This window comes from Ovis aries, chromosome 6 (assembly GCF_016772045.2).
Source record: "Ovis aries strain OAR_USU_Benz2616 breed Rambouillet chromosome 6, ARS-UI_Ramb_v3.0, whole genome shotgun sequence".
Taxonomy (NCBI): domain Eukaryota; kingdom Metazoa; phylum Chordata; class Mammalia; order Artiodactyla; family Bovidae; genus Ovis; species Ovis aries.
Window position 1 is genome coordinate 71,993,188 of NC_056059.1, and position 25,565 is coordinate 72,018,752.

General features: G+C 39.1%; 1 protein-coding gene and 1 long non-coding RNA gene across 15 annotated transcripts in view; one reads left to right on the forward strand and one right to left on the reverse strand.

Moving 5' to 3' along the window:
- Positions 1-295: 295 nt before the first annotated feature.
- On the reverse strand, positions 296-6,875 carry LOC132660011 (uncharacterized). 2 transcript variants are annotated; one of them, XR_009601152.1, is made up of 2 exons: positions 6,471-6,875; positions 296-4,975 (listed from the first exon to the last, which is right to left on the reverse strand). It is a non-coding gene; the product is annotated as an uncharacterized LOC132660011 (long non-coding RNA). The 2 variants fall into 2 exon arrangements; XR_009601151.1 differs by lacking the exon at positions 6,471-6,875 and adding an exon at positions 6,372-6,455.
- Positions 6,533-25,565, forward strand: part of EXOC1 (exocyst complex component 1) — a 54,519-nt gene continuing 35,486 nt past the window's right edge. For 6 of the 13 annotated variants that reach the window (XM_060417610.1, XM_060417609.1, XM_060417614.1 and 3 more), the window contains exons 1-6: positions 6,533-6,687; positions 11,711-11,844; positions 15,265-15,395; positions 19,379-19,538; positions 22,605-22,625; positions 24,124-24,311. In XM_060417610.1, coding sequence (XP_060273593.1) covers positions 11,721-11,844; positions 15,265-15,395; positions 19,379-19,538; positions 22,605-22,625; positions 24,124-24,311 — 624 coding nt within the window. In that variant the 5' untranslated portion in view covers positions 6,533-6,687; positions 11,711-11,720. Of the gene's footprint in view, positions 6,688-11,710; positions 11,845-15,264; positions 15,396-19,378; positions 19,539-22,604; positions 22,626-24,123; positions 24,312-25,565 lie in introns of those variants that run through there. The other 7 variants (XM_060417612.1, XM_060417611.1, XM_060417615.1 and 4 more) reach the window with 2 other exon arrangements.

Genomic DNA, 25,565 nt, shown 5'->3' on the forward strand with positions numbered 1-25,565 from the left:
GCTGCAAAACTGTATAACATAACCAATAGAAACCAGGGGATTATATGCATGAGTAAATATTTAGAGTGTTAAAACACAGGAATGAAGTTGTAAGGCTAGGCAGGAAAGAATTTATGACATGGGGCTATTTACTTGTGATTCTGGATTTAAAGTTTGACAAGGATACCTGGAGTCAGTCCTAATACAAACCCTTCATGCCTCCTTAAAGCTTGACTATGCTGATGGCCTGTGCTAAATGAGATGTTAGAACAACTCTGAACAAGTATTGAGAAAGGAATCAGAAGACTCAGGGGAGCAGGAGTGTTAGAATGAATTTATTATGTGAGACAAAAGAACCACCAGAATATGTTTCCCAGAAGTAAAGATGTTGAAACAAACTTATTGTAAAACTGAAGTACCTATCAGCTGGCTATGTGGCCCAGAAGGGAAATGATGCACGTTGCCTAATGTTCAGACTATTTGTTCCTGCAGATCTAATGGTACTTGAGGGATCGGTGATGGATAAGAGCCCTGTGTGAAATTTCTGGAGAGCTCCCAGTAAGAGAGTTGCAGCACAGATCCTGAGTATTCTGCAAGGCCACGTCTGAGCCAGAAAACTATTCTCCACTGGGAACACTAGAGCTATCTATCATGAGCTGGATGTTATTGGATCCACTAAGTCATAAGTGCATGAGGACAGCAGCAATCACTTGAAGAATATAAACAGTGTAGGGCTGAGCCTGCACAGGTCCAGAAGACACAAGTAAATGACATGAAAGGGTGACTCAGACTTCTGTGGAACTTCCATAGCACTGGCAGCTCTTCCTCAACTCACTCCTTTGTCCTCCTGGGGCTCCCTACAACTACCCATCTCAGAATAAACAGCGTAAGTGTGGTTCACAGACGTGTTGGTGTGTAGGAAAAACTGAACGGTGGCTGTGCAAAGCCCCACTCAGGGATGGCTTTAAAGAACAAAGGTGAAGAGACATCTTGCCAGTTGGAAGAGCTTGGGGCAGTATTCTTCATTGCACGTTTTTAGAGAGAAGTGGCCTAATGTACAAACATCCAGAGACTCCTAGGTTTGTCTTTCTTGCCTGAGGTAACTCTGCCAACATCACCAGAATTATAGCATTCCTGACTGTTACCCTGACCGAGGAATATATTTTACAGCTGAAACAAAACGTGACAATACACACATGATCATAGACTCCACTGATATGGTCGTATCCCCCATCACTCAGAAGCAGCCAGCTTCTGATGTGGTACATGCTTCCAATCAACCAATAAAGACATAGCTAAAGACATAGCTCTGGAAAGCCCCGAATGGGAGCAGGATTGGCCCATTTTATCATCACTTCCAGTGACTCACAGAATTTGTGTTTCCTGCCTCTCAAATCCAGGCATTGCTGGATTATAATAATTAGCTCTCCAGGGGTTGGGTGGGGGCTTCCCTGGTGACTCAGTGGTAAAGAATTCTCCTGCCAATGCAGGAGACGTGCGTTTGATCCCTGGGTCGGTAAGATACCCTGGAGAAGGAAATGGCAACTCATTCTAGTATTCTTGCCAGAGGAATCCCACGAACAGAGGAGCCTGGTGGGCTACAGTTTGCAAAAGAGTCACAAAACAGTTGCACACGACTTAGCAATTGAACACCAACATAAGCACGAGGGGTTGGGTGGAGGAGGCTTCACTGAACTTGAAACTCCCTCACTATCATTTGGTTGCTTTGAGTTTCTCACGATAGTAGTCCAGCCAGCAAAGGGAGGAGTGACTGCACTGGTGGGAGTAATCAACTGCGATTAGCAAGTTCAGTTCAGTCAGTCGCTCAGTCGTGTCCGACTCTTTGTAACCCCATGAATCGCAGCACACCAGGCCTCCCTGTCCATCACCAACTCCTGGAGTTCACTCAGACTCACATCTATCGAGTCAGTGATGTCATCCAGCCATCTCATCCTCTGTCATCCCCTTGTCCTCCTGCCCCCAATCCCTCCCAGAATCAGAGTCTTTTCCAATGAGTCAACTCTTCACATGAGGTGGCCAAAGTACTGGAGCTTCAGCTTTGGCATCATTCCTTCCAAAGAAATCCCAGGGCTGATCTCCTTCAGAATGGACTGGTTGGATCTCCTTGCAGTCCAAGGGACTCTTGAGAGTCTTCTCCAACACCACAGTTCAAAAGCATCAACTCTTCAGCCCTCAGCTTTCTTCACAGTCCAACTCTCACATCCATACGTGACCACTGGAAAAACCACAGCCTTGACTAGACAGACCTTTGTTGGCAAAGTAATGTCTCTGCTTTTAAATATGCTATCTAGGTTGGTCATAACTTTTCTTCCAAGGAGTAAGTGTCTTTTAATTTCATGGCTGCAGTCACCATCTGTAGTGATTTTGGAGCCCCCCAAAATAAAGTCTGACACTGTTTCCACTGTTTCTTCATCTATTTCCCACGAAGTGATGGGACCAGATGCCATGATCTTCGTTTTGTGAATGTTGAGCTTTAAGCCAACTTTTTCACTCTCCTCTTTCACTTTCATCAAGAGGCTTTTTAGTTCCTCTTCACTTTCTGCCATACGGGTGGTGTTATCTGCATATCTGAGGTTATTGATATTTCTCCCGGCAATCTTGATTCCAACTTGTGCTTCTTCCAGCCCAGCATTTCTCATGATGTACTCTGCATATAAGTTAAATAAGCAGGGTGACAACATACAGCCTTGACGTACTCCTTTTCCTATTTAGAACCAGTCTGTTGTTCCATGTCCAGTTCTAACTGTTGCTTCCTGACCTGCATACAAATTTCTCAAGAGGCAGGTCATTAGCAAAGGATAATTAGCAAAGGATCTGGGATTGTTGCTATACAATAGCAATGGCGGGGGGCGGGGGGTGGGTAAATCTAGAATCCAAAGAATTCAACAGAGGCTTATCTTGGGAAAAGTTGAACAGGCAGTCACACAATCATGGCCCAACGAGAGGGAGGGAAACAAAAGCTGAAGGTTCCAGTTGCCTCACTGAGCCAACAACCTAGATCAGGTGATGTGCTGGCCAAGGGTGAAGGGAGGTAAGGGTGGGGAGTACAGCCGGGAGCTCATAAGAACAAGCACAGTCTTGGCATCAGTGTAGCAGCAAGGACTGAAGCTGTCCAGTCCTTGAGTTATTGCATCAACTCTCTTATATTAAGTCTTTGCAGAGATTGCAGGTGTCCATCACCTTGAAGGGGACTGTAAAGGACTAGACTTAAATGGCCAAGCAGGTATGAGTGGTACAAAGACTGGACTGATGGACACCATCTGTATATCTTCTGTCACCATTTCAAATCCTTCAGCCACTTATTCCAACCACTGCTGCGGCAACCTGTTCTAAACAGTCCGATGAACTGTAAGCAAGTACGATATGGCAGTGCCGTTCCTCTTCCCTCCTGCCTCAGGACTTCTCTGATGCGGGAGTCAGCTTGGCATTCACGACTGTGCATTTGGGAAGTGTGGAGTAGTTAATGGCTTGGGGCCTTAACGTTTGATCAAAGGTAGACCGGAGCTGACAGATAAATGCTTCTCCCACTCTTGGTTTCAGTGGACAGTTTTGACACTCACCTCATGACTTTTCCAGAAGGTACTAAGGGATCAAGAAAACAGACATGGTGGCAACCAACCGAACAACACATCCTTATACTGCCTCTCTCTCTTCCTTCTTTTACTTCCCCTCCCTCATCTCTCACTCTTGCTGCCTGGGATCAAAACCCCAGATATAATACTGTGCCTCCACTTTGAGAGGAATCCAGGAGAGGAAGTGAGAAATGGCAATTCACTTCTCAACTCTGAAGAGGGCTGTAAACATACAAGATAAAATAATAATAATAATATGACAAAATAGCACATGCAATTGTCATATAGAGTGACTACAGTAAGTGTTCTGGGACTGAACAGGAAGGACCCAAGAGGCCTTTTTAAAGATCAGATCAGATCCTGCTCTTAAAAGGGAAGTCATTCAATGAAACTGAAAAGCATTTCAAGTAGTATTGACCAGAGTATATTGATCTCAGTAGCAAACAGGTCCCTACTATTTCTGCAGATTTTTCTACCAAATTATATCTTCAGATACACACTGAAAGATACTTTGCATATCTCATTTTGTCCCTTTCTCAGTGAACCCATCTTGAAAGAGTGAGTTACACACTCTTTTGCATTTCCATGGTGTTTCATCTCTTTTTTCTACTTTTATTGTTTGGTTCACCACACTAGACTGTAATTTATCCATCTATTTAATTCTGTCTCTACAATGACAGTGGGAGAGACAGACCCCCTTCTCAGTGGGATCCCCATCTTTGTATCTCAAGTCCCTGGCACTTAAGTGGCTCTGTTTCTTAAATAAACAAATGCTTGCACCAAAGGGTTCCTGCAGAACCCTTGCAAAGGATGGAATTGAGCTGAAGTAAAGAAATCACTCCTTTGAAATACCAACACATTTATCTGGCCTGTAACTCTTTTTGGTCATTTATTTTGTCTTATTTTATATGTATTTATATGTATATCTTATTTGGCCCTACAATACTATGAACTTCTTCAGGGTAAGAGTCATATCAAATCACCTCCACACCTCCATCAAAGTATCTGGCATAAAATAGGTGCTAGGAATATGGACTAAATAAATCACTTGCCTTGCAACCAACAACATTGCCATTATCTATGCTTCCTAAACTTACACCTGCATAGGTGTCATCCTGTTAAGACACAGATTACCATTCAGTAGATCTGAAGTAAGCCTGAGAGCTGCATTTTCTAAAGAACTTTCAGATGATCCTCAAGAAGCTGCTCTACAGAACAATTTTTAAATGTCAATGTCACTACATCAGTGGACCTCTACAGCATATGAAACTCCTCCTGGAAGATATTAAATGTGCTGGTGGGGACTTCCCTGGTGGTCCAGTGGTTAAGACTCCATGCTTCCACTCCTGGGGGTACAGGTTCCTTCCCTGATTGGAGAAAGAAGATCCTGCATACTGTGGGGCCTAAAATAAATTAAGAAAGAAAGAAGAAGAAAAAAGTGCTGTTATCTTGGCCCCAGCAAGATACCTCCTGCCCCCTCCCCCATTCTGATTTAACTCATTTAAACTCTCCATGCTATAACCTGCAAGTATCTAGATTTAGATTTAAAGCAAGAGAGTTTGAGAAAAACATCTACTTCTGCTTTATTTACTACACCAAAGCCTTTGACTGTGTGGATCACAAAAAACTGTGGAAAATTCTTCGAGAGATGGGAATACCACACCATGTTACCTGACACCTGAGAAATCTGTATGCACGTCAAGAAGCAACAGTTAGAACTGGACACAGAACAACAGACTGGTTCCAAATTGGGAAAGGAGTATGTCAAGGCTATATCTTGTCACCCAGCTTATTTAACTTATATGCAGAGTATATCATGTGAAATGCCAGGCTGGATGAAGCACAAGCTGGAATCAAGAGTGCCGGGAGAAATATCAATAGCCTCAGATACGCAGATGACACCACCCTTATGGCAGAAAGCAAAGAGGAACTAAAGAGCCTCTTGATGAAAGTGAAAGAGGAGAATGAAAAAGCTGGCTTAAAGCTCAACATTCAGAAAACGAAGATCATGGCATTCGGTCCCATCATTTCATGGCAAATAGATGGGGAGACAGTGGAAACAGTGGCTGACTTTATTTTGGGGGGCTCCAAAATCACTGCAGATGGTGACTGCAGCCATGAAATTAAAAGATGCTTACTCCTTGGAAGAAAAGTTATGACCAACCTAGACAGCATATTTAAAAGCAGAGATATAACTTTGCCAACAAAGGTCTGTCTAGTCAAGGCTATGGTTTTTCCAGTGGTCATGTATGGACGTGAGAGTTGGGCTATAAATAAAACTGAGCACCCAAGAATTGATGCTTTTGAACTGTGGTGTTGGAGAAGACTCTTGAGAGTCCCTTGGACTGCAAGGAGATCGCACCAGTCAATCCTAAAGGAAATCAGTGCTGAATGTTCAGTGGAAAGACTGATGTTGAAGCTGAAACTCCAATACTTTGGCACCTGCTACGAAGAACTGACTCACTGGAAAAGACCCTGAGACTGGGAAAGATTGAAGGCAGGAGGAGAAGGGGATGAGAGAGGATGAGATGGTTGGATGGCATCACCGACTCGAAGGACATGCGTTTGAGCAAGCTCATGGGAGTTGGTGATGGACAGGGAAGCCTGGCAAGCTGCAGTCCATGGGGTCTCAAAGTCCACAGGGACACGACTGAGCGACTGAACTGAACTGAACTGGTCTGATCTAGATTTAACTGAACTTTAGGCGTGCAAAAAAGAAAACATTTGATTAGATCTCTTCTTCAGTGAACTGTTGAAAATAGCTGAATAAATAAGTCTTCTAGAGAAAGGAATACGCACACCAAATCCCCCAGGTTCGGAGTCAGTCTCCAGCGACAAGGCCCGCTCCTGCCTGTCCTAGACACGCCCCTCCGGAGAGACCTGACCCCACCCCCTTACCAAGGCCAAAGCCGCGACTGCTTCCTTCTCAACCCAACCGACTTCCGGCAGGGAGGTGTGTCACGTGCCCGGATATAGGAAGTGGTGGCCGGACGGCTGCTTCCAGTTCACTGCTTAGTTGAGGGGTTCATCTTAGTAACGGTGGCCGCCCCAGTCCTGTCCGGTCTCCGTCTTGGAGGACCCGCCTCGGCACAGCCGGGCTCGGTCCGGCCTTGCGGTAAGCCTTCGGCCGCGGCTGCCGGGCGGTCCTGGCGGCGGCGGACAAATGAACGGAGGGGTGGACGCCAAGGTCTGAGGCGGCTCCTCAGTCCCGGTGCTGGTCTAGCGCCGGGGGCTGGGTACTGCTCACTCCGCCGTCAAAGCCCCCTTCTCTTTCCCAGCCCTTCTGGGTAAGGCGGAGAGGCCGGTGGGAGGATCCCGTTACCCCCTTGTTATCCTGGGGGGCTGGGAGGGCAGCCCAGACGTCCTTTTCCGGTTCCGCCCATGAAAATCAGATTTCATCGTAAAAAATGGTCTTGAACAGTTTGTTCTTTGGCTTGGACCAGGAGGGGAGGGTCTGGCAGTACCTTCCCTTTCTTTGTCCAAATCCTCATTTTCTTCTTCCCTGGTAGCTCAGATGGTAAAGTGTGTGCCTGCAATACGGGAGACCCGGTTCAATCCCTGGGTCGGGAAGATCCCGGGTTCAATCCCTGCGCCAGGAAGATCTCCTGGAGAAGGAAATGGCAACTCCAGTATTCTTGCCTGGAAAATCCCATGGATGGAGGAACCTGATAGGCTACAGTCCATGGGGTCGCAAAGAGTCGGACACGACTGAGCGACTTCACTTTCTTTCTTTCTTTCATTTTCTTCTAAATCTCATAAGTGCATTTCCCTGTTGCCATGCTGTGGCGTGTTATCTTCAGTGCTCCATGCACTAAGGTGTCTGGATAGCAGACAGGGTACTTACCCACACGCACTCACTCTCACGACAGTACTGCTTACAAGTTATCTGCCACATCCTGTAGTGATCCGGCTGGATTTAAGGAAACAAGGACCGACATAGAGTATTGTGGCTGACTGTCTCTGGAACGTGGTCAGACATGGGTTCTTATACCTGGAAAATAGTTTTAAAGAACTTCTAATGATTTATTCACTGACTTACCAAAAAAGTATTATAAACACTGGAGAGTTACTCACGCCATCTTTATAAAGTAGATGCCGTTGGAGGCAAGAATCTTCCTGTCTTCGTGGATGAAGAAGTGAAGTGAAGTCGCTCAGTCGTGTCCGACTCTTTGCAACCCCATGGACTGTAGCCTACCAGGCTCCTCTGTCCGTGGGATTTTCCAGGCAATAGTACTGGAGTGGATTGCCATTTCCTTCTCTAGGGGTTCTTCCCAATCCAGGGATTGAACCCGGGTCTCCCGCATTGTAGACAGACGCTCTACCATCGGAACCACCAGGGAAGTCTTCCTGGATATGTCTGTCATATTCACCATGGTACCTAGAATTTTGCCTCGCACTTAGTAGGCATCAGTGTTTGCTGAATGTGTAGTGCTTTTCATTCTGCCTAACTCCTTTATCAACTGTGCTGAGTTCCTCTCTTGTTTTTACCACTTAACCATATTGTCAGTCCTTGCTTTTGACCAGAGAGGGATTGGGTGATAGATGCTGACCACTAATAGTCATTTATTCATTTAACCAGTTTTTATAATTCAGCTTAGATTTCCTCAAGAGGTATTTGTTTAGCACTTACAAAGAACATGAAACTGCTAAAACACCTCCTCCCCCAGCCATCCCCCCGTCCCTTGAAGAGAGTTCTTGAGATCCAGGAACTTGTGACTTTATGAACCAGTTGGACAGCAAGTGTTGTATGTTTAACAAATGCAATAAGTGATATAGCAGTTGAGAGGAGAGATCAATTTGGGTTAAGGTCTGTATTGAATCAGTTCAGTTTATTTGCTCAGTCATGTCTGACTCTGTGACCCCCATGGACTGCAGCGTGCCAGGATTCCATGTCCATCACCAACTCCCAGAGCTTGCTCAAACTTATCTCCATCAAGTCAGTGATGCCGTCCAACCATCTCATCCTCTGTCATCTGCTTCTTCCTTCAACCTTTCCCAGCATCAGGGTCTTTTTCAAGGAGTCAGTTTGTTGCATCAGATGGCCAAAGTATTGGAGTTTTAGCTTTAGCATCAGCCCTTTCACTGAACATTCAGGACTGATTTCCTTTAGGATTGACTGTGTTGAATCAAGTTCATGTAAATTATGGAATGTTGTTAGGATTTGGGTAGATGATACCCTCTGCATGGAAAATATCCTAAGCAAAGATTTAAAGGCTAGAATGATCAGAGGGCTTGGAGTGAAAGGTTTGTCTTTGGGAGCATTAGGAAAGTGTTGAGCAAGGGCATATTATGATGAAAGGTATGTTTTAATATTATTTGTTGAGAGTTTTGGGGTTATGGAAGCTTGCAAAGAGGTAACCAGATGCTATGGTGTTAAATAGATGTAGTTGGTGTGAACCTCGATTGTACTTTGGCAGTAGGACCAGAAAGGATAAATTATGTGTAGATGAAGGAAAATTAGGAAAATGCTTTTAGCTGTCAGGTTATTTGGTACCTTCATTTTGTTGAATTTATTTACTGTCTGCTATGTCTTTGCCAAGTTCTGGGAATATAAGGATGAATAAGACACAGGCCTTGCCTGCTAGGAAATACTCTTAATGGGGAAAAGAATACAACTAGCTGGACAATATGGTTTGTAAGTGCTGTGTTAACAGAGTAGAGGGGAAATGTTAGAGAAGTAGGAAAGGATTTTTTTTTTTTTTTTGGCGTGTGTGACTATTTCACAAAAGAGGTCTTATTTTAGCAGGATGAATTGGAATTTTCCAGGGAGAAAAGAATTTGAGAAAAAAGAAATTGCATGAACAAGAGCCTGGAATTAGAAAAGCAAACTGGCCAGTATCCAGGGTGGCTTCAGCAAAGGATAGAGTTGAGCTTTTAACATATGTGTAGGATCTAGAACATATGAAGAGATAGTAACATAGACAGTTTATAATGGGTGGAATGGAGGTTAAAATGGAATGTAGCAAGATGAAGAAGTGTTGAGCAAGGGCATATTATGATGCAAGATATGTTTTAATATTATTTGTTGGGAGTTTTGGGGTTATGGAAGCTTGCAAAGAGGTAACCAGATGCTATGGTGTTTAATAGATGGTGAAGGGTAGATGGTGAAGTCATTTGCAGAGAGGGAGTAGACTGACAGAATTAGGGGTTGAAGGAGAGAAGTAAGGATTTGCAACACCGATGGAGTAGGAAGAGGGATCATCAAAGGAAGTGTTAAGGAATTGCTGAGCAACATTGAAAGTTTAGCATCGATTGGATTTAAAAGTTGTAATGAGTACAATGGACAGGGATATGAGACCTTCTTAAGTGCCATATGGTAGCCCAGGAGAAGGAGAGAAAAAAAGACAGTTGATGGAAATTGATGAGCAGGGTGAACTGGTCTACAAATGGAGCAAGATCATTGAAAGGAATGGTGTGGGTGTATGGAAATAAACACTGCCTCCAGGCTACACTGGGAAAGAAATTAAGCTTGGAGAGGCCAGATGTTCTAAGAGAACAGGATGGAAGGGGAGATCAGAAGACTGGAGGCTGAGATGAGGGGGAATAGGGATGGAAGTGGGAAGATGTGGTTTTTCTGAGAAAAGCAATTTTTTTTAGTTGGAGCAGCGATAGAAATGTTACAAATTGAGTAAAATAGAGGAGTTTTCAAAAGAGTCATTGTATTATAAAAATACATTCAAAGTCATTTATTTAAAACTCATAATTTCTTCATTTTCCCATAGAAACAGTGTTAGGAGTAGAAGTTAATTTTGTAACCAGCTCACATGTATTAAATACTATACACCTTCATTGGAAATAGTAATACATACACACACACACACACACACACACACACACACACACACACACACACAAACAAATATGTATTCAGTATATTTAACAAATAAACTTGAAAAGAGATGTTTAAAAAATATTTAAGTTGATATTTGAAAAGAGGACATTGAATTAGATGAGAAAAGGAAGACGAGTAGAAAACTATTCTCTAACAACAGCTTTTTTGAGATATAATTAATATACCATAAAATTCACCCTTTTCGAGTATATAAGTCAGTGGTTTTCAGTATATTCACAGGGTTATACACCCATCAATACTGTCTAATTGAAGGACATATTCATCAGCCCCAAAAGAAGCCCCATACACATTAGCAGTCATGCCTGCTTGCCCCCTACCCCTAGCAACCGGAAATCAGTTTGTCTGTGTGGATTTGCCTACTCTGGACATTTCATATACATGGAATCATGAAATATGTGGCCCTTTGCAGCTGACTTCTTTCACTTAACATAATGTCTTTAGGATTCATCTGTGTGTCAGTAGTATGTATCAGTACTTTGCTCCTTTTTATGGCCAAATAATATGCCACTGTATGGATATGTTTCATTTTGTTGTTCCCCAGGACGTTTGAGATGTTTCCACTTTTGGCTATTGTGAATAATGCTGCAGTGGACATTTATGGGCATGTTTTTGTGTGGACATAATTTTCAGCTCTCTTAAGTATATACCTAGGAGTGGAATTGCTGGGTCATGTGGTAAATTCACATTTAACCATTTGAGGAACCACCAAATTATTTTCCAGAGCAGCTGCAGTATCTTACAATCATCAGGAGTATATGAGAGTTCCCTTACCAACACTTGTCTTTCTAATTTTAGCCATCCTAGCAGGTGTAAAGTGGTAGGTATCTCATTGTTTTAATTTATGATTCCCTAATGGCTAATGATGTTGAGCATCTTTCCATGTCATTTTTAACCATTCATATGTCTTCCTTGGAGAGATGTCTCCCAAACGCTTTGCTCAATTTTTAATTGGGTTGTTTTTTTGTTGTTGAATTGTAAAAGTTATTTATATAGGAAATTTATATTTAAATATTGGGAATGGGCCTTTTAATTTTTCTTAAATCTTTTAAAAAAATATTTAGTATTTGGTGAGCACATCAAAAGATCTTAGAGTTTGATAATACTGGTTCTCTAATTTCTTTTCCAAACACACAGCTTTTTATCTTTATGATGTAGGTGTACAAATGTGTGAAATTATTTCCCCATGCTTATTAACCATAAATAAGGTCTTTTCCTAATCCTAAATGGAACAATATAAGAAGAAGGATTTTGACAAATGTAATAATCTATACTCTGAATTTTTCAGCTGAGTAAAGATGACAGCAATCAAGCATGCATTACAAAGAGACATTTTTACTCCAAATGACGAACGCCTGCTGAGTATTGTCAATGTCTGCAAGGCAGGAAAAAAGAAAAAGAATTGTTTTTTGTGTGCCACAGGTGAGTGTTTAATAAGGAAGGATTTCTTTTATTCCTTGGAGACATTTCCTGGTTGTTTATAAAATATTCTCATTGTCTCTGTGATTGGAAAAACTGTTGGGCCAGCAAACTCATTTTTTTCAGTTGTCTTTAATTAAATCTTAAAAAGATACAAAAGCACTTCCGTAACATATAAAGGTAGGAACACTTGTGTAGCCACCACCCAGAATAAAAGGAATATTACCGTTGCCTTTGAAGTCTCTTGTGTTCCCTGCCCTGCTCCCATTCCCTCCCCTCCCTCATTAAGAGGTGACAAGTATCCTGAGTTTTGATTTACTATTTCCTTGCTTTTCTATATCATTTTGCCATATATGTTTGTAATCTCAAATAATACATTGTTAGATTTGCTTTAAACTGAGCATAAATTGCATTTTAACACACGTATTCATGTGTGACTTCCACTCATCAGTAGGTTCATGTTAGTGAGTGTTACCTGTTTTTCTCCCATGGCTGGTAAGTGTTTTATTTCCACTGCTATGTAGTGTTCTCTTCTGAGAGTACAACTGTTTACTTACCCATCCTACTAGTGATGACCAGGAGATTTGTCTCCAGGTTTTTCTATTTAGGCAACAAAACATGTTTGTCCTTGTCTGCCAGTGTATAGGCAAGAATTTTCTGGGGTAGATAGTTAAGTATGAGATTGCTGGGTCACAGGCATGTGAATGTTCAACACTATAATCACAAATTATTTTCAAAAGTAGTTGTACTGATTGCACTCCCACAGGCAGTGTGTATTTTGGGTTCTCCACATCTTAGTCTAAACTTGGTTTTGACACTGGGTTTTGACAGACTATCAGTTGTTTCCAATCTGGCGAGTGTAAAATAGAATCTCATTGTGGTTTTAAACTGTATTTCCCTAAATAAAAGTGAAATTAAGTCTCTGTTCATGAATTTATTAGCCATTTTTTGCCTAAATTTGCCTGTTTAAGCCTTCTGTTCATTTTTCTGCTGTGTTGGTTGTCCTTTTTGGTTGGTTGATTCTTTGAGGTCTTTATATAATGTGGGTGCTAATTTGTTGGTTACATGCATCCTGGTTTGTGGCTTGTGGTTTCACTTTTTATGATGCCTTTTGATGACATTTATAATTTTAATGAAATCAGATTAATCAATCTGATCATTTATGTGACCATTTATGGGCTTTTTGTCTCTTGTCTAAGATGTCCTTCCCTACCCTGTCATGTGTCATGTCATGTATGAGTTGCTCAGTCGTTTCTCACTCTTTGTGACCCCATGCATTGTAGCTCACTAGGCTCCTCTGTCCAAGGAATTCTCCAGAATACTGGAGTGGGTTGCCATTCCCTTCTCCAATGGATCTTCCCTACCGAGGGATGAAACCCAGGTCACCTGCATTGCAGGCAGATTCTTTACCATCTAAGCCACCAGGGAAGCCCTTAAAAGTATTCTGTATTACCATCTACAAGTTTTATAATTTTACCTTTCATATTTCAGTTTTTGATTTACCTGTGTCCACGTTTGTAGTGATGAGTGTTTGTTTTTTTCTGGGCACTTTCTTATATCTGGTTTTTATGTTGTCTTGTGGGTATTTTGTTGTTTTATCTAAATTTTATAATCAACCTGTCATGTTCCAAATTTTGTTAGGATTTTATTGGAATTGTTTTGAATCTATAGTTCACTTTAGAGAGAACGTGCGTTTTTATATAAAATCTTGTTCATGCATATGGTGTGGTCTCTTCGTCTTCTTTAATACCTTTCAACAAGGATTATAGTTTTAAAGACTTTCCATAAAGGCTTTTGCACATGTGTTGTATTTACTCCTAGGCATTTATTTATTCCTAGATTTTTTATACCCTAATAAATGATCATTCTTATTAGCATTAATACATTTTAAGACTTTATTATTTTTTTAGAGCAGTTTTAGGTTTATAAGAATATTGAGAGGAAAGTACAGAGAATTCCCATATACACCTTTACCCTTACATGCATAGCCTTTCTCTACCACTCACCACAATGGTACATTTGTTACCAAGAATAAACCTACATTAACAAATTATAATCACCTGAAGTCCATAATTTACCTTAGGGTTCAATCTTGGTGTTGGTTTAGACAAATGGATAATGACATATATCTATCATTATAATGTCATACAGTATTGTCACTGCCGTAAAAATTCTCTGCTCTGCATGTTCATCTCTTCCCCAGTTCCTGGTGACCACCTATCTTTTTACTGTCCCCATAGTTTTGCCTTTTGCAGAAGACCAAATAGTAATTGGAATCAAGTAGTATGTAGCCTTCTCATATTGGTTTCTTTCATTTAGTAATATGCATTTACGTTACCTCCACTGGTTTTCATGGCTTACAGCTTTCTTGTTTTTAGCACTACATAACATTCCATTGTCCAGATATACCACAATTTATTTATCCGTTCACCAGTTGCTTCCAAGTTGTCAGTTTTGAATAAAGCAGCTATAAACATCTGTGTGCGGGTTTTTGTGTGGGCATGTTTTCATATTCTTTTAGTAAATGCTATGGAACATGATTGCTAGACTGTATGGTATGAGTATATTTAATTTTGTTAGGAAATTGCCAAACTGTCTTCCAAAGTGACTATACCATTTTTAGTTCCCACCATCAGTGAATGACAGTACATGTTGCTGTACATCCTCACAAGTGTTTGGTATTGTCAGTGCTCTGGATTTTGGCCATTCTAAGAAGGAAATGACCACCCACTCCAGTATTCTTGCCTGGGAAATCCCATGGACAGAGGAGCCTGGCAGGCTACAGGCTATGGAGTCACAAAAGAGTCAGACACAACTTAGTGACTAAGCAACAGTAGGTGTGTAGTGGAATCTCACTATCGTTTTAATTTGCATTTTCCCCATGAGAAATGATGTGGAGCACCTTTTCGTATGTTTATGTACCATTTGTATATTTTCTTTGGTTGGATGTCTGTCAAGGTCTTTGGCCCATTTTTTAATCAAAATATTTTATCTTATTGTTGAGTTTCAAGAGTTTTACTAATTAAGGAATCTGCCTCTGACCCTCTAGTCTGATTTAGATTCTTCTTTTAGTAATCTGTGTATTCTTCAGTCATAGCATTTGTTATGAAATACTATTCCTGCTTTAGTATCATGTGGTGGCAATAAAGAATCTGCCTGCCAGTGCAGGAGACACGGATTCAGTCCTGCATCAGGAAGGTCCCCTGGAGAAAGAAATAGCAACCCACTGCAGTATTCTCGCCCAGGACGTCCCATGGACAGAGGAGCCTGGCAGGCTACAGTCCATGAGAGTCAGAAATCGCTAAAAGGGTCAGAGTCCACTTAGCAACTAAGCAACAATAGGCATCTGACAGCTATTTGCAATGAATGAAGAATGAGTAAATGAATAATGTCTCTATTGAAAGTGTATGTTTTATTCAACAGTGACAACTGAACGCCCTGTACAGGTGAAGGTGGTCAAAGTCAAGAAATCTGATAAAGGAGATTTCTACAAAAGACAGATTGCTTGGGCCCTTCGAGACCTGGCTGTGGTAGATGCCAAGGATGCTATTAAAGTATGTTTTTCTTTTTTTATTTGACGTGTCTTTCATTTTATAACATAGTATGTTGACTTCTAAGATGATCTAAACTTATTTTGTGACCCAGTGGTTCACCACCTAACGTTGAATTAGTCTACGGTGTATTGTCCAGCCTTCCATTCTCCCACTTCTCAGTCTCAGGCTACTAAAAATAAGTAAATATGTAAGCTTGTTTCATTGTTGGTGGGTTTTTTCGAGCTGCAATTATGTTTGTTCACAAGCTACATAATTAGAGCAAAATAACCTTGACTGTTGGACTGCAAGGAGATCCAACCAGTCCATTCTAAAGGAGATCAGCCCTGGGTGTTCTTTGGAAGAAATGATGCTAAAGCTGAAACTCCAGTACTTTGGCCACCTCATGCGAAGAGTTGACTCATTGGAAAAGACTCTGATGCTAGGAGGGATTGGGGGCAGGAGGAGAAGGGGACGACAGAGGATGAGATGGCTGGATGGCATCACCAACTCAATGGACGTGAGTTTGAGTGAACTCCGGGAGTTGGTGATGGACAAGGAGGCCTGGCGTGCTGCAATTCGTGAGGTCGCAAAGAGTCGGACACGGCTGAGCAACTGAACTGAATTGAACCTTGACTGTACATTTCTTTGTTTAAATTAGGTATACTTAGTATAGAATCCATGAATTAGTATGAATTTTAAGGTGGTTTGTAGTGTGAGTTTTTTTAAAAAAATCATTGTTTTGGTAAATCCTCATTCAAAATCACGTAAAATATAATCAAAGTAAATCTTCCTCAGGTAGCCCTCACAAATTAATGCAGATTCATCAGCTGAGGCAACTGAGCTGGCCCTGTGAAGGCATGATTTGAATATTGTGGCTCAAGTGATAGCACTGTTACACCCCTTATTCTAAGGACTTTAAAGGATATGATTGTTGTTACGTCACTAAGTCTTGCCCAACTCTTCTGCAACCCCACAGACTGTAGCCCACCAGGCTCCTCTATCCGTGGGATTTTCCAGGCAACAATACTGAACTGGGCTGCCATTTCCTACTCCAGAAAGAATAAAATATATTAAAGAATAAGATATCACACCTTTCACTTAAGTCACTCTCAAATTCCAAGAAGGTTGAATAATATGATAATCATGATAAAGGAGCACCTTTATTCCTGACAGTTCAAGGCTTTTCACAGCAGTACCCCTTAAATTAAAAAAAAGAAATCAAGTAGAGCTCTTCAGGTTAAAGCATGTGCTTCGTCCTCCTCAGCCTCTCTAACCCTGCCCTCATCTTCCTCCACAGCCCAGGGGCCCTTCCAGAGCTCTCAGGGGTGCTTTGCAGCATGTCCTCTGTGCTGTGGATGGGGCTGTAAGCAAGGCTTATAGTATTGCAACTGCAGGTGCCCTTTCAGTGAGTTCTTCAAGTCTTGACATTGATTCAAAAGGCACAGAGAAGTGAAAACTACCTTTGTAGAGCAGTCTGATAAAATAAAAGTCTGGTTTAGGCTGACCCTGACTCAGACCTCTGAGAATCTAAAAGCTGGACAGAATGACAAGCAGTTGAGTCAGGTGCAAACAGAAATTTTTTAAAGAAACAAAAACAAGTCTAGGAGAGTCCTGCATATCTGTAGAGTTGTGATTTCTTTCAAAGTGGAGAGAATGCCTTTTCTTTAAGTTATTTTAGGGAAAACTGGGCCTTTGTTGATTCCTTCAAAGCACCCAATTTTTAGAAAAATGTGGAAATGTAGAAAACGGGATCTGACAGGTGCTTTGAGTGTGGGTGCATGTGTATATATTTGAAAAGAACACGAAAATGAGATTTTAAAAAACACCTTGCATTATATAATAATTTCTGTTATTATGGGAAGGATCAAGAGGAAAGATTTTCTGTTTAAGACAAAATACTTTAAGAGCTTTTTAGAAACTCACCTTTATTAAAAAGCTTTCTTCTCTTCAGTAGTTTTACATTTCATAAGCCCATTGACTTGTGTAATTCACTAACATTGCTAAATGCTTATTTGAATGCGTTCCTCAGCTGACACCTCATTGCTGACTTGCTTAATGGTTTTTTTTTTTTCATTTTATGCAAGCACCTTGGTGTATGTATGCTATATATGGATATAAAACATAAAATTTTTATACATAGCCTAACAGCCATTTAGCATCACACATTGATTTGTGTGAGTGTTGCTGCTGGAGCACTCAGCTTCTTTTATGGCATTATGGGAAATATTCCCAGGAAAGAGATCATTTCCCATCAAGTTTCATGTTGGTTGCCAAGACTATTAGATTTCTTTATAGATACTAATGCAATTACCTTTTTTTTTAAAGTGTATTTTACTGAAGTACAGTTGATTTACAGTGTTGTGTTAATTTCTGCTGTACAGCAAAGGGATTCAGTTAGACATATACATACATTCTTTTTCATATTTTTTCATTATAGTTTATCACAGGATATTGAATATAGTTCCCTGTGCTATACAGTTGGACCTTGTTTATTCATTCTCTCTCTCTCTGTATATATATATAGTTTGCATCTGCTAATCCCAGACTCCCAACGTATCCCTCCCCCACCTTTCCTCCCCCTTGGCAACCCCAAGTTTGTTCTCTGTGTCTGTGAGTCTGTTTCTCTTTTGCAGATAAGTTCATTTGTGTCATGTTTTATATTCCATATATAACTGATATATGGTATTTGTCCTCTGACTTTCTTCACTTAGTATGATAATCTCTAGTTGCATCCATTTGTTGTAAATGGCATTATTTCATTCTATTTTATGGCTGAGTAGTATTTCAATGTATATATATACCATATCATCTTTATCCATTCATTTTTGGTGGACATCTGGTTGTTTCTATTGTTTCTTGACTATTGTAAATAGTGCTGCAGTAGACATTGGGGTGCATGTATCTTTTCAGATTATAGTTTTGTCCAACACATGCCCAGGAATGGGATTGCTAAATCGTATAGCAACTCTGTTTTTAAGTCTTTTGAGGAGACTCCATACTGTTTTTCATAGTGACTGCAACAATTTAATGCAATTACTCTTTCATTGTAAATGAGAGTTTTTCATCTCTTGTCATTTTAGTTCTGCTTATTGAGCTATAAACTAATTAATATAACCATCCTACTATAATATGTCAAGTCTTAATCCTTAAATTATCTCAGATCTTCATAATAAACGTCTGGTATCACTTTTCTTCCATGTTTGTGGTCTTTATTTACATTTTATCCCCCTAAACAACACTTTAAACTAATTGAATGTATGATTAGCCTTCTATAGAACATTAAAAACGTTTGAGACTTTTTTAATTCCATAGCTGTAAAGAAAAGTATACATCTATATGTTTTCATTTTTTATATAGTAATCAAGTAGTTCTGCATTCAAGGGAGAATATCAAGGCATGAAATTATGTCTGTAATTTGACTTAAAAGACATATAGAGAGCATACTGCAGTTCTCTCACATCAGTTGAACTTTTTTTTCATTAAAGTAAGGCCACCAGTATTTTTTACTTTTGAAACACTCTTAATTATTCTGTGTTTTCGGAATTGAAAACAGGAGCAGTCCCTGCTTTCCACCTCATGTGTTCTTGGAAACCACACTCGGGTATATATTGTATTTTTTCTCATATGTTGTAAGGAATTAGTGTCAAATCACAGTTATGAATAATAGCACATTATTAAAGAAAAAGTGTAACTCTGAAACCCCCAAAGGCAATTTAAAAAGAAAAATCAAAACTCAAGACCATTGTCATCTTATAAATTAGGAAGCTGAGACACATGCCGTTAAGTAGACATCCTGTACTTTCACATATAGACCTAACGGATATAGAAGGGAAATTGCCAACTATGTTGTTTTTAATCCAGCTTCTTTTGGGAGGCAAATACATTTTTGCTATAAATTGAATTTTCTGAACCATTTTCTACAAGTCACTTAGTTGATTTTTAATGGTGATTTTAGCTTTCTGTTTTATTGAAATATAGATATCTATTACGTATTTTTATTGCAGGAAAATCCTGAATTTGATTTACATTTTGAAAAAATATATAAATGGGTTGCCAGCAGCACTGCTGAAAAGAATGCATTTATTTCATGCATTTGGAAATTGAATCAGCGATATCTTCGGAAGAAAATTGATTTTGTCAATGTCAGCTCACAGCTTTTGGAAGGTAAAGTTAAATTAAAATATATATGTAAAATAAAGTATATCTAAGTGAATATACAATTTGGCATTCTTCAAAGTAATTAAAACTCTGAAAGATCTTTTTTAAAAAATAATTTTCCTTATTGCAGAAGTGATGCTTATTTGTTATAGAAAATTGATTCAGTCACTTAATAAACTTAATCCTGAAATATAACTACTGTTAACATTTTGTTAGATGTTCTTCTGGTCTTTTTTTCTATGCATATTTAAATACCTGTTTTTAAATAAGTTTATGTTGTTACCTCCCGTTCTTTTTCATATAATGTATCGTGAACATTTTCCTTATTAAATATTTACTCAACAGTATTTTTAATGGCACCATAAAATTCCATTGTATTGGATATTTTTTAACTAGTCACTTTTTTAAAGTTTTCCAATCTTTGCTTATTTTAAACAACTCTGAGATGAATATCTTTATAGCTGTATTTTTGTGTAGCGTATCAGTGTAGTATTTAAGAATACAAGTCTGGAGTCAGACTGCCTGGATTCAAATCTTGCTTTTGTCCCTTACTATAGTTTTGTGACCTTGGTTTACTCTTTGTTTCAATTTCTCTTATCTCAGAAACAGAGATAATAGTATCAACTCCATAAGATTATTGTAAGGATTAAATTACTTAATATATGAACATGATGAGAACAATGCCAAAGCTGTAGTAAGTACTCAGTTGTATATTAGCAATTATTTTTCTTTTATCCAGGGTAAAGTCCTTAGACATGAAGTAAATTAAGGTATTTTAGATCATACATCTTCAGGAATATTACTAGGGATTATTTTGTGTTATAAAACAAAAAATCTGCTGTTATTGAAAACGTGCAACGAGTTTTTTTTTTAACTTTAAAATTTCTTTTATAAGGGCACACATGTTGTGAGAAGATGCTTCTTTGTGTCTTGCAGATACAATTTGTTATATTCCTCATCTCAAAGAAAGTAATTGAAGTAGCAGCAGGTGGACAGAGTTGTAGCCCCTCTTTACTAAGGGGAAAAAAATAAGTAGATTTGTCCTAAGTTGTATATTAGTATTTAAAAATAGAAGCTTCTGTTCTGTCAAGTTGAAATATCTGAAATTGCCAATATTCAACCGTTTTGACCTATAAAAATGTCAACTTCAGGTGCTTCAGACTGTTCTTTGGCTTAGCTACTGGCCTCTGTCCTTTCTCCGTTTTGTTTTACTTAATTCCTTTGCTGTTGGGCCACCTGTCTTTCTCTCCTTAAATGTAGTATTCTTGTCCATCACTTACTAATTAGTGAGCTCGTTACTGGTTTCGGACTTGATGCTTGGAACTGGCAGGGGCATCTCTCAGGCCCTGTGCTCCTCCCTACAGTGGGGCTGGCCTTGTGTCCGAGGCCTCAGGGCTGCCATCTCGCCAACATTAGCCTCTGATGATCTTTAAGAAATTTATGGTAATTTTCCGTGCCTTGAATAATAGCTTAATGTGCTCTGAGTGAAAGTGAAAGTCATTTAGTTGTGTCCAACTCTTTGGAACCCCATGGACTCTGCAGTCCATGGAATTCTCCAGGCCAGAATACTGGAGTAGTTAGCCGTTCCCTTCTCCAGGGGATCTTCCCAACTCAGGGACTGAACCCAGGTCTCCCGCATTGTAGGCAGATTCTTTACTAGCTGAGCCACCAAGAAAGCCCAAGAATACAGAAATGGGTAGCCTATCCCTTCTCCAGCAGATCTTGCTGACCCAGGAATCAAAACAGAGTCTCTGGCATTACAGGCAGATTCTTTACCAGCTGAGCTATTTAATTTTTTTTTTTCCAACATTTCAGGATTGAACATTCTGGTCAGTGAATGATTCATAAGCTTTCTGTTTCATTTTCAAATATTATATATTTCAAGAAGTTACTTATTGCCTAAAATGTATTTTAAATCAATATATTTTGTTCAGTCAACAATATGGGAAAATACATACCCTACCTGTATTTATCTCATTGAGGAATAGCACCAATATCAAAAAGAAGAGTATTGCTGTTTATTGAGAATAAAGTGACTAGCTTTAAAAAAAGAAAAGACATTTAATTTTTCAGAGCCTTAAGCAAAGGTGTAGACATTTTTATAAACATTAACCTAATTGAGATCAATTTTAAGAATACTAAGATCCTTAAGGATCTCATTTTGAAAATCACTTTCTATAAATTAGTAAACATTGCTTTGATTTAATGGAGTTTATATAGTAGCTTTATTAATGACTATAAACTAGTTTAATGTCTTACTGGACTTCAAAATCATGGCCACTAATTTTTTTTTTTCAAGTCTCTAAGCTTTGGGTTATGTTAGAAAACAAATGAGAAATTATCACCATTTCCTTTTAAGAGCTAAATAATCATTCAAGTAAGACTGTTCATTGCAGTAACAGCTTTAGTAGTTTTCCTTGGTGACAACTGAATGTTCATGCTAGTAACTGGGGCTTCTTGGTAGAATAATATTTTTAAAACAGGGCTTTGTTAACAGGTTAAGTTGGAAAATTTTGTTTGGCCTTTTCTTTTTCATTCTTACAGCTTGATTTTTTTATTTAATCTTTGACTTGAATTCTTAAAAGCCACCTTGAACTGATATCTTGTGTATTTTTTAAATTGCTTCCATCTTGTCCTTTCTAACAATGTTTTATGACTAATCCATTGTGAGGGAGTGTCTGGGTAAAGGTTTTGGGTCTTGAGTGAAAATAACTAGACTAAATGCATGAGTCACAACTGACCTAAAAATAATCCCCAGGAAGTAATCTGTTTTCCAGTTTTCTTCTCCAAGGTCTCGGCAGTACTGTATGTTACTAAGAGAAAATAGAAAGATAAATGTATTTTAGTCACTGTCAGAAAATGAATAAGAAAAATGAACTCTGGAAATTCAGCTTCTTATGAATATTTCCAGTTGGTAGTTGTATTTGACATTGTCTTTTAAGCTTTAATTTAGCATGAAGTTCAAATGAGATGTGGGTAGTATTTTTAGTATTTAAACCTGTGTACATTTCTCCCCAGCTAATATTCTTTGCTTACTTTCCTCTGCTTTTTTCATACCTTTTTATTCTCCAGAACTGCCTAAAGTTACAGAAGGTGCGTAACACCTTTTCTTCTTATTCTATTCCATATATTTTTATTACTTGCCATTGTTCTTTACTATTGGTTGCATATTTTATGAAATTGTATGCAGGGAAAAATGTATTACAACAAAATCAATATGGTAATAAAAATTAATGATAGTATTCATTATTGACTTCCAAAGAACTTTTATGGAAGAGAAAATACTTCTGAAATAATTATGATCATTTAAAATATTTGTTTATTTTAAATATTTACTTGTGTAAAGAGTGTACAGAATGATTTGGGCATTCCCTGCCCCCTAGTGGCTAAAAAGCTGCACACATGACACTTTACCATTTCCAGAGGGACTGTTTCAAAGGACTAGGAGCTTGGTGGTGCTACTCTAAGGAACTTATATTTGTATACTGCAATCTGTAATTGCCTGTACCAAAAGTTTTAGCCCCTCCCTTTTTTCCGGTATGTTATCTAAACCTGCCTAATTAACATTCTTAAGAGTAAATCATTTGTTACTTTGAATTAAGTGTGTTTTGTTCAAGGACAAGTTAACATATGTCAAGTCATGCTGAATGTAGATTCTCATTTTCATACAAAATAATGAATATTTAAAACACTTGGAATTTGTGTTTTAAATCGTGTCCCATGAATTATTGAAAATCAGTAACTTTGTTTCAAGGTTTATTTAAGGGTAAAATTATTTTTTTCATTTTATCTCTCTTAACTTCAAGATTTATATAAAATCCCATATGCTGAGTGTATTCTTTCCAGAAAGTGAACTGAGACATTTATCTAGAAAGCATCTCAGTTCTGACCTCATGGTCTTTTGTTTTGAAGCAGGAAGACAGTTGAAATTTTTGTAGTTTTACACAGCCATGTTGTTGTTCTTACTATACAGATATTGAGGAAGTTTCTATTAGCTGATCCTTAGAAATTTTATAAACGCATGTGAAAATTTTTTAAAGAAAGAAATGGAAAGTTCAGTTAATATTTTCATTGCCCAAAATAAATTATGAATTATAGATGCGCTTTTAAAATTTCAATTGAAAGTTATTTGGAGGAAAACACAAAACATAACAAAGACAAAAAGAACAAAAATAACAGAAGAAGATGTTACCTAGAAAAAAAAGGGAAGCAAATTGTTTCTCATGAATCTCGAATTAGAGCAACAGTTACCTCAGGTAGGAAAAAAAAGGCTAGGCTTGTGCATGTGTTTCATTTCTGGTTTTATATTTGTTTTGTAGTTTAATTATGTTTTGGGAAAGTGTGACTAAGGCCTGTTTTAACACAAGTCAATAAATTAGACTGCATGCTTTTGTTATAATAGACATTATGTTAACATAAGCGGTTCTTCATAAAAATAAGGCTTTTTTTCCATATATTTTGAATCATTTTTTTCCTATTTTTCAGCCACTAAATGTGACCTGTGCTTATAACTGACCTTACCTATAAGTACAGTGCTGTTATCCTTCCTAGTTTTTTACTACTTTATTTTTAATTTTTACCCTCTTTTAAGAATCTGTTCCAAGTGGAGAAAATCAGAGTGTGACAGGAGGTGACGAAGAGGCAGTGGATGAATACCAAGAGTTAAATGCAAGAGAAGAGCAGGATATTGAGATAATGATGGAAGGCTGTGAATATGCAATTTCCAATGCTGAGGCCTTTGCAGAAAGGTTGTCCAGAGAGCTGCAGGTGCTAGATGGGGTAAGCCTTTCTTGTAGCGTGTGACTAGTGATGTGCGGTAAACTGAGGAGACTGGTGATGTTCATATTCTACGGCCTCTGCACTTAAGCCTGGATAGTGTGATTATTGCTGTATTTCCCTAAAAGTGCATTACCAGCTGCCCTCCCTCCATCTTTCATTGTTCTTGTTCCAAAGACAGAATCATTCCTATTAGGCCAGTGAAGGCAGTTGGCTGAGGTTCTGGATTTGGGGAGGTTCTTGATATGAAGTGATGGAAGTAGAAAGTAGCCAACCTGAAACCACCCTGGGGGTTGATTCTCCCAGCCTCTGAAACACTTCAGAATAGTTCAGGGCAAGAGAATAACATTTTTGTGGTTTGGGGGAAAAAATAGGTACAAGTTAGAAAGAGAGAGAGTGAGCTGAAAGAAGTGAATCCTTTACCCAGAGAAAGCAAAATAGTGTAGTGAAAACAGGAGAACCAGGGCAAGAGGATGTTTGACTCCTCCTCTGAACTGTGGTGTTGGAGAAGACTCTTGAGAGTCCCTTGGACTGCAAGGAGATCCAACCAGTCCATTCTAAAGGAGATCAGCCCTGGGATTTCTTTGGAAGGAATGATGCTAAAGCTGAAACTCCAGTACTTTGGCCACCTCATGAGAAGAGTTGACTCATTGGAAAAGACTCTGATGCTGGGAGGGATTGGGGGCAGGAGGAGAAGGGGACGACAGAGGATGAGATGGCTGGATGGCATCACCGACTCGATTGACATGTGTCTGAGTGAACTCTGGGAGTTGGTGATGGACATGGAGGCCTGGCGTGCTGCGATTCATGGGGTCGCAAAGAGTCGGACACGGCTGAGCGACTGAACTGAACTGAACTGAACTGAACTGCTTTGGAATAGATCCTGTTTATTTGTGTGCACGTATCTGAGCTGGTATCTAAATGTATATCTTTAGGAAGTAAAAAGCTACAAGTAGTACCTCTCTTGTGAGAAAAATGTAAAATGAGAATAATTTGGTAGGGGGTGGGATGTTGTTTTGTTAGGCAAAGTATGCATTTAAGAAAAACTCTCAGAGAATAAAGAATGTTTTAAAGACTTAAAACAGTGTTGGCATTTTATACATGAAAGGTACAGAAGTTGTAAGGTTGAACTGAGGTTCAGAGATTACACCAATAGTCCAAACTTACAAATTTGTAAAACTCTCAGGAAGTAAAGCCTAGAAGAGACTTCAAGATGTTGAAGTGAAAATTGTCCTGAATCAGTCCAAGTCCCAGCTC